The 10,057-nt window shown below is 37.8% G+C and overlaps 1 protein-coding gene across 1 annotated transcript in view; it reads right to left on the bottom strand.

Annotated features, from left to right (window-relative positions):
- The window catches only part of DCP1B (decapping mRNA 1B), a gene marked incomplete at its 5' end in the record, with an annotated part of 38,840 nt that extends 29,091 nt beyond the window's left edge, over window positions 1–9,749 (bottom strand). The window contains 2 exons of the mRNA XM_031057052.1: window positions 7,395–7,522; window positions 9,709–9,749. Coding sequence (XP_030912912.1) covers window positions 7,395–7,522; window positions 9,709–9,749 — 169 coding nt within the window. The remainder of the gene's footprint in view (window positions 1–7,394; window positions 7,523–9,708) is intronic.
- Window positions 9,750–10,057: the final 308 nt, after the last annotated feature.

The following is a 10,057-nucleotide window of genomic DNA, read 5'->3' as shown; positions in this document are numbered from 1 at the left end:
ACAGCTGCACCACGCACAAAATAATTACCAGCCATCTAAAAACTACACAGCCTTTTTGTCTTAGCTCCTTAACCTGTTTCTTCTCACATGGCATACTCTGATTTCCAGATTGGGCTGAAACTGAAAACCTACATTAGCATTGCTGCACTTCTTTTCCTTACTTTTTTTAAAGCACCTGCAACACCCAACAGAAAAACATCATTAAAGCAAAAAGAGGGCTGCAGTCATCACAGTTACAGCTGCAAAAAGCCACCCGACAAACCAAAACCCGTTTGCTTTGCTCAGCCAAAGGTTTCCACAATTGGCACAAAATCCTCAGGGTAGGAAGGGTGAGGAAGAAACAACTAAAATGTCATGTTTAGAAAGTTTGAATAGAAAAGATCTGTGCTGAGTTGGGCGCCGTGGCCGGGGATGTGGTGTTACGCATCAAAAATTAAAACTAAAGGCCTTCAAAAGTGGCGTCTGCAAATTCCACTGAAAAACAAATTGTATTTAGTTTAAAGGAAAATATGAATAATAAGGCAGCCCTGCAAAAACTAAATTTAGAAATACTTATTAGTACAAACAATTTTGCTTTAAAAACAACCAACAAAAAGGAATTTTGTATTTCCTCCTCCTTTTTCTTATGTGAAGCATAAAAACCTCAATCACAGAACCTTTACTCTCCACAATACCCAGAAAAAAAACCCCAAACACCCTAAAGCTGAATTAATTAATAGCTGCTACTCCTAGAGTCACAATAATAATTTAGTTTGTCTGGGGACACTGTAATTCACTTAGTCCAGTGTTCTGCTCAGAATAGTGGCAGCTTCAATATGGGGAAAGAAGAGATCACGATCAACTACAAGTCTCCATAAAAAACGATATTCTATGGCACTTTTTCAGTTGATTTATTTTAAATTCATTTTCATGTTCCCTTCTCTAGGTTAAAAATCCACTCCTCCTTCCATGGATTTAAGCAGAGCTTAGCCACAGGTTTCAAACCCTGTAGTTTGTGTACTCCAGATCAGACAAGCCAAATAACCTGACTGCTAAACCATAATTACTGATGTTAAAACCCACTTTCCTTGAGACAGCACTGCTGCATGTCCATCTACCCCAACTGCACTATTAACTTGCGCCATGAAGTGATAATAATATTTTTATATTTCAGTAGGTAGGCATTAAAGATTTTCAGGTAGCCTTGAAAATTAAAGTGAGACAAAGCATGAAAACCTAACATATAAATGCACATATTTTATGGTTTTAGTGATAAAAATGTAGATTTGTATATATACTATTTCCAAGGGTTAGTTTATTATTTTTCTTGACATTCTGAAGTAATTTTTACCATTTTCTAAGCACATTAAAATCACTGATTAGTTGAAGTAAAGACCACAAAGGCAGGAGCTATATGGGAAACGTAGTAGAAAATCAGTAATGCCTTTATCTGTGTTTTTATAAACTGGTTTATGAACAGGTAATTTGAGCGTAGGTACAAGGAAGTCAATAAACTGAGTGCCAGAGGCCATCTTGCATGAAAAAAAATTGTCATCACTATGAATCCAATAAACAGAGGCAGTTAGAAGCTTGCTTACTTCTCTCAAGAAAATTTGCAGATTAAAACCCATAGAACAGTTAAGTTGGACAGAAACTTAAAACAGGTTTCAAAAAAAAAAAGCATGCAACATGACAAAGTTCATGCTGCATCCTTCATTTTCTGGGTTTAGAATTAAAAACATTAATTATTTAAAACATTAATTAATTAAAACATGAATTAATTTAAAACATTAATTAACTTCAGGATGTATTTTTCCTTTGGAAATTTAAAAAAGGAAAAGAATGCCTATGCTCAAGAGTGTTAGTGTTCCAACACTCTCAGCAAAACTGAGATTTCACTTTAAGGCCAGGAACATCCAGGGAAGATAATCATGACCTCTGCTGTTGTTCTGTCTTGCTGGATACACAATGAATTTTTAAAATGCTGATCAAAGGAGAGAAACTAGAATGGAAAAGAGGAGAGATTTGTTTGTATCTCTGAAACAAAAATGTCTCCAAGGACAGAACCTCAGGTAAAGCACAAACATTTGTATTCTGAGAAATGGCACTAGTCAGTCCAGGCAGACTTTTCAAAAAGACCTTTACCCAAAACTGGTTAGCAAAAAACAGGCTGAGAAGGATACATCCTTAAGAAGGGCAAGGCCCTTCTGCCAAAATTACTTAGCATTTCTACAGTTTGAGTTTGCACTTTTGTTTCAAATTGACAAACACCTTTCAAAGGGTTTTAAACTACAGAAATATTTTCCTAAACAAAACATGCAGGTTGTAGCAGGCCAGAATAGTAGTTCTCCAAACAAACTTAAGCTCAAAAAACCTGTTTTTAAGTTATTCAGTTGTGACAAAAACACTGCACATTGTGTAATGATGCAGCAACAGAAAGCCATGTAATGTTTCTGAATCAGTAGACCACTGACTTGGGACATTTAGAGAAAAAAATAATACAAACTGGACTAAGTTAAACACATTTATATGTATTGGTTTCAAAATTCTGAAAGATGAATGAGCATTTGGGGAATAATCCATTGAATACACATTTTTATTTTCTGCATTCATCCTTTTGGGGTTTTGATACTGGACCTGATACTGAACGTTGGCAGGACAGAGGCTGATAAATGAGGTTCTCCTTTCTAAATTGGCATTTTTACCCCAAACCAAAAACATCAAACAGAAACTGTTACATCATAAAGACAAAGGCTGGAATATCTATTTTGCCTGTCTCAGTTGAGCAAGGAGCAGTTTATTGGTCAGTATGCAGAAGGCCAAGTCTAAATATATACACAAGGAAATGTAACCACCAAATGCTGTTTTCATTCTCAAATTAAAAAAAAATCAGAAGAAAGAAGAGGTTTAAAATACTGTATTACAAAAAAATGTAGTGTCGATTACGAACACATTTCAAGGGGAAAAATACACTATGGTAGCCAAAAGAGGATTGTTTTTCATCATATATTCTTTTTCACTTATTACTCTGATTTTCTTCTTGTTGCTTCCTACCTTTTCCCTTCAGAAGTAGACTTGTAAAGTGTTCAAGCTAAGATTTTTTTTTACAAGAGAAATGGTAATTGCAGGGTCACTGCAGAGGTGGGACACTTATAATCCATTTGTGTTTTTCTCAGGATGTATTTCCTTTGAAGGGTGAACTAAAATGAGCCACAATCAGTCTCAAAAGAAGATGAGTTGCTCTATTTAAGAGCACTCATGGATACTGTAACAATCTAAGAATGAAAAATAATAGTTTGAGGAAAATATACACTGTTACCTTTTCCTAAACATTTTACAAGCACTTGCCCCCAAGCATATATTTGGTAAAATTTTCATACATAATTATGAACTAGGGGGGAAGAAAAAAAAAACAACCCACAAACCACAGATAAAACCCACAAAATTTCCTTAGACAGCTGGCAAACTTCCCTCTCCCTCCCATCCCATTTACCAGATGTCTCTGCAGTGTAGAAATCTGGGAAAATAATACAAAATGTTCAGGGTTCTGATAGACATATGGCAGCAGGTTAAAGAGAAAAACTGAAACAAGTGTAAGGTTATGTACAGACCATGTGTGTCTGGACAGCTTTGCCAAACCAGGCATGTCTGCTCTGCTTTGGTAGCACCAAAAGCCCAAATTCAGCAGACACCTTTCACTAGGAAGGCTTTATTCCATTTCAGGCTGAGGAGATGACAGGAGCAAAGCCCTTGCTACAGTGTGGCACAGGAGTGAAAAGTAACTTCTGTGTCCAAATAGGTGCAGAAACTGTCAGAGAGAAATACTGGCTGACATGTCACACAATTTCTTCCTCCACTCAATATAGCAGAAAAGCACCCAATTAACCTGTATCAGATCATTGTCACAATTAGCATACTATTTTAAGGTAGGATCTTGTGTTCTTGGCAGCTAAAATGCTCAAGGTGAAGCCAGTTCTGAGATAAGCAACTTAATATTCCCCAAACTCCCTGTTTGCTATGAGCATCAAAAGCAGGATTCAGTGATGAAAAGGTAAATGAGTGAAATCAAGAAATAATTCCCTGCCCCAGCACACAGACAAAAACACCTGGTACAGTAGAGAGTGGGGAATAGCTGTAATTATTATACAGCTGCTAGAGGGAGAAAATTAAGGTAATTTAATCAATAATTTACTGCTATATATTTCTTCTGAACTATCTCATATCAATCAGCATCAAGGCTTAAGCAGCAGGCTCTGACTATTGGTGTTCCCAGTAACTATCAGGAAAAACTAATGAAAAAAAGTAATAATGATGTAGTTAAGATTAGTCAAATACATAACTCATGAAAATTTAAAAATTGTTAGATCATCTAAACAAGACCAGAACTACTGTCCTGCTCTCAGAAAGCAAGGATCTAAAATTGCAGTTAACTACAGAAGTTTAAAGGTCACATTGAAAATTGCTTGTTTGAGCCATAAACCTTCTGTTCCTTGGTGGACAAAGATTTCTGCTGGCATGAAAAACTGTAATTCGAGCTTCCCTCCTGGCTTTGAAATTAATAACCCCAGCTCTACCCTAAGATATTTCCCAAAAAAAAACTTTGCTGTGAAATAGTGGATCAGAGCAAACATTAACTGGCATGCATCCCAAATCCAGCCTGAAAAGTCCTGGAATTAGACTGTGCCTCCAACATGGTGTTCAGACAATAATTCAACTTAAGATGACCAGGATCATATGAAACAATAAAAGAAATATGAAAAAAGAAAATAAAAAGATTAAATATACTTTTTTTTTTGTCTTAAGCATTTCTAAAACTTGCATTTATTGTGTACAATTTTGGAATTTTTTTTTCTATTGTGATCATATATTGGATACAAAGCAAGCTTTACAAAAGGATAGCTGTTACCTCACAAAATGTTGTTGGGCTTGTCCAGTACACAAGCACCACCTTTTGCTGCCAAAAAGATTCATTTTAGACTGTGTGATACAACCAGCCACAGATACTCAGCTGTACAAAATGAATTTCGAATATTGGAAGAAACAAAACAATGGGCAAGGCCAGCAATTAAAAATGCAGAGGAAATTGTTAGTTTTGTTAGATCTGATAAGGAGACATCTATGAAAAGCAGCCTAAGAAGTCACCAAGTCAAATAACATGTTAGAAAAAGATAATTTGTTTCCAGATACTGTTAAGTATTACTGCCAAACTGTTCAGTGTTCTGCAGAGTAAACAGCTATCCCTGAGCACTCCTTGTTAGTATGTGAAAGCAGGAGATAAAAATAATACTACAACATAAGGGCCTAAACACCCTGGTTTTGTAAAGTTCATTTAACAATAAATCTCAAGCCTTAGTTTTGCAAAAAACTGTAAAGGCAAGTTGTACAAGAGCAAGAAAATATTCATATAGAAAATTCAAGAAGATATTCAGAACTGTGTTTGGATGAGACCCTTTGTGAAAACCCACACTTATTGTCGAGGAGATCTCTTTATTTCATGTTGCAAAGGCTTTGAAATACAAAATAAGGAAGAAAGGGCAAGAGGTATGTGCAACACCACATGAACTGTAGGGACCTAAAGAAAACCTGGACAACTCAAATGAGTTGGTAAAAATTGTCTTCCAATTTGCTCTGGAAACAGATGTCTTCATGAAAATCTGAGAAAACAACAGCTTTTGGTTTGAAGTATCAAAACCTCCAGTTTTCTTGAAGAAATAATAATTAAGCCTTTGTAAGAATATTTTAGGAAGATAAACAGCTCGGGGTAACATAACCTTATACCAGAACTCACCTGATACTGACAGAACTTATAGGGTTTTTTTAGTAAAAACAAACATGAATCTGCTGTCAGACAACCAAACTCTCAACTCAATGAAGAGGTACAGATTTTACCCATGGTTAGATCAAACAGCTAACCCTGGTAAAAATCAGATGCACAAACCCAGACATCCTGCTCAGAAGCACAGGCTGCTACTTATATTTGAGACCCTGCAAATCTAAAATTTCCACGTCTCTTAGTGAAAAAAGAGCTTACATCCCCCAACCCCTGATTTTTCTCTTATTTAAAAATTAAATTACAATTTATATGCAGTAATCAGACAAAAAACTTATTTTCTGTCACTACAGAATTATGAAAACTAGTAATTACTCATTATAGCACTTGTGTCAACAAAAATGAAAAATTAATAGATCAGGTTTCAAAAGGTGTATTGGTATATACAAACATAAATTCCTAATGAAGTTTCAAAATGAGATTAAATAAGATTACAGCTACATAAGAAAAAGCCTTCAAAATCAGATGGAATAAAGAGGTGTCACAGTACATAAAATCCTAATGTCTGGCCCAGTCTAGGTTAGCCTGGAGATGTCTGCAAGTCTTTTCAGTTTGCTTCTGAAATCCAATTCTTTGTCAGCTTAGAAAATAGTCTCAAAACCAGCAGTTTCATTTAGGCTATTTAGAATGTTCTTCCTCTATTGCTTCTACCACATAGTGTGTGTGAACAACAGGATTCCCTCTTGATCTATTTCCCAACTCCAAATTAGTTTATGAAATAAGAAGGTCTAGCAGATTATCAAATCAGGCCACTTTGCAAGCCATGGATTGCTTTTGCCTTTACTTCATCCAGAGGGAACACTTGAGCATCACAGTTCACACAAACCATTTCTGAAATCTGCTTTTATGCATAAAGGACAAAGGCCACATCAGGTACTACTGCTCTGCTTCCAAGCACAGCTACAAAGTGAATTTCCAACTGCTCCCTGCACATTGTAACAGTCTGTGTGTAAATCTGCATGCACAAATAAGCTTCTTCATGTCTTCCACTCATTGCTGAGCTTGCCTGACACTTGCTAATTCTTGTGCAAAGATAATCATGCAATATCAACAAAAAGCCCAAAGTAATAACTTTGTCTTTCAGCAGGGTTTAAATTAGACTCAGCATTATGTTGTCAAGAGTTACCCCTAATAGCTGAGGAGCAACCTGCCTTCCAACGTGCTCAAAGAGCAGGGTTCTGGAGCTGGAGCAGAACACAGGGCTTGGATTGGCTGCATTTGTCTATTTTTACACAGAAAATCAAGACTACAAATATTACACTGAGACTTCCCAGCAGTGACTGGGGTGTATTCAGAAAACACACACACACTTTCTCTCAGCCCATCACCAACAGGCAACCACAAACATCCACAATTTGTCAGTTAAATGAGGAGATTACTCCTAAGCACATCCTAATACTTTCTTTAGTAGAGTGGCATTTTAGGGAACGCTGAGCAATTCTCTTTCAGCACACCAAAAAAGCAAAATTCATTCCTTCAATTTCACCCCTTGAATGCTGCAGTCTAAGCACTTGGACTACCTTAACCAAGAACAGACTGAAGAGAATGTGACTCCAGTATTTAACCCAAGGTGTCACATACTTACACCTGGCATTTCTGTAGAGCAGAAAAGGGTCCTGGAGCTGGAAATCGAGGTCTTTAGTAATGGGTTCTGTTCGGTTTTCCATGCTCAGTCTGTTCATTATTGTGAAACCATGCCTTGGAGAAGCTGATCTGAAAAGGAACAAGTAGAAGTCCCATCCAGTCAAGGGAAAAGGAAATCGCAATAATTCCTTTGTTGGGTAGTGCTCCAATTCATTATTTATTTATTTTCTTTGTTAGGTAGTGCTCCAATTCATTATTTATTTATTTATTTCTAAGAGATGCTACAAAAATCTAATTTTGTTGCCAAGTAAATAACAATTGACTCTTGCAGTTTTGGTAATCCTTTTAATTATGGCAAAGGCCCTACATTATGTATGAGAACCATCAGTACCTCATGATCCAATGCCACCATCTACCCTATAACTCCTTGCTGGACTAGAAAGCAGCAATTAAACCAAGTCAGAGCAAGGCAAGCTCTCAGCACTCAGGTGGACAACTGCAGATACTAAAAATCATCAAAGAGAGAATTTTCTACACCACCTAAAACCTAAGGATAAAAGTCACCATGTGAGAAACTGAAACAGGTTGCCCCAGAGCAGCTGTGAATCCTCTCCCATCCCTGAATAATCCCTGATAAATGATGACCCTAAACCATGCTGTGACTCTAAGTCATTATGCTCATTCATGGAGATTACACTTCAAGTCACTTAGATAAAACTGTTAAACCTGTCATGATCCTGACAGGAGCCACTCCTTTCAAACCAAGTTTGGCAATAAAGGAAAAGATGATGGCCAAACATTGGGGAAAAGTGCCATCTCTGCTTAATTGCTGGTGTGTGGATTTCTCTATGAAACCAAAATACAGGAACCTGTATTACAGGATTGGAGTCAACCAAAGAAATAATCCTTGTTTGCAAGGGTCAATATTTCACTTCAAACAAACAAACAGTCCACTTCCACTGGAGCTCATCCAGTTGGAAGTCTGGTTTTTTGACTGTTCCTCGAATTCACAAAGATGAGCTGGGCAGTGAGTGAGTCAGCCCAAGTAAAATGGTAACATCATTTTACATTGTGACTAAGGTAATGAGAAGAAACAAACACAGCACCAGCGGTCTCCAATCTGTCTGCTGGCAATGTGCTTTCCACAGGAATTCATTAATTTGTTTGAAGTCATAGAAAATTAAAGTTAAAACTTGAATGATGAGGGCAATGCATGCTGTTACTCACAGTTCACAACCTGCTCCACACTGCTGCCTAAAGTGCAGCCAGGCAGCAACCTGTGCCCTACATGGAAACTTCCTCAGGCAACAAAAACAACAGTGAAAGATAACAAATACCAGAAGGACCAGGTTTCATGTTGTCAGTTCTTGAGCTTTGAAACCAACATACCAGGAAACACTGCTTCTGTTTTGCAGCACACAAGTCACCACATCCACCTAGGGCCAGCACAACAAAGGGCTGCTGCTTTCCTCTGGTGGTGGTAAATTTACAGCACCTGATCTCCACTGACCTGAGAGCAGCTTAGAAAAATTGCTGATGACCATTGCCACTGCAGGGACTGAAACCAGCATTCCCACAAAGCTCACAGGCTCTTGGGCCCCTCTGTCACCTCACACACTTCTCAAAACCATCTCTTGCTTTCTCAGCTCTCATACCAGATCCTCTTGGACACAAAAGCTGAAAAAGTAACTTTCTGTTTTGGTGTTACACCTCAGCAGCTACTGCAAGAGCTGCTGACTGTGCAACTTTCTGACTTTAACAGCAGTCACAGAGAAATGCTGGGGCACCGACATGGAACCCCCACAACACAACAAACACATGTGCTACAACAAATGGTGCAAAAAATGATGCTCTGAAAGCCACAACCAGAGTTGCTGCTAAAAGAAAGCATGAAAACCAACCAAAATGTTGGATGAAATATGCATGAAAAACGAACAGACACAAGTAGTATGAAAGTTCCCTAAGTAGGGGACATGATATTTCAAAAGCTCTGCCATTCCCTTCCTTTCAGCAATATAATTATTTATTTCACTCTTTTTTTGTTCAGACAATTTTAAATTGCAAATCCTACTTAAACCACTACAGAAGATTTCTACAGTTTACCAACACTGACACTTAAATCATATTGGGAAGGCTTATCAAAATACAAGGTCATGTTTCCTTCAGAGGGTTTTCCTTCCCACATTTGCTTCTGGCAGTTTGTTTCTTTTCACCCTTAAACAAAGGGGAGCATTTTATTTCATTCAGCCATGCTCCATCCCAGCCAGCTTTTCCATATCCACAGATTTCACCTGTGTATGTCAAAATGTGCTCACCTTGTGTAAACAAACAGCGTTCCCTCCACATCTGTCTTCTCCTGAAGAAAAGGAACATTAAGAAAGTTGAAAACAGGGCAGTGTTTTGGTCACCATCAGTGAGCCCCCTTTTTCTCTGTTTTACCCAAGCCAAGAAAAAATTACTAAACCAAATTTCTTGAGTTGGTGGTGAGAGGCTGGAGCTAGCATAGGCCACCATGCAGCTGAGCCAGGGGTAAGATAGGGAACTGGGTTCATCCTAGGCTACACCTGAGCACAACACACAGGCAAGAGGCAGAGAGAAGAGTTTTCAAAGGGCACCTGCTGTCTGGGGTTTTGTGTGGCACAGAAATGGAGGAAAACAACACAA

The sequence above is a fragment of the Geospiza fortis genome, unplaced genomic scaffold (assembly GCF_000277835.1).
Source record: "Geospiza fortis unplaced genomic scaffold, GeoFor_1.0 scaffold10, whole genome shotgun sequence".
Classification (NCBI taxonomy): Eukaryota; Metazoa; Chordata; class Aves; order Passeriformes; family Thraupidae; genus Geospiza; species Geospiza fortis.
Note: the sequence above shows the minus strand (reverse complement) of the source record. Positions and strands in the feature narration are given on the sequence as shown.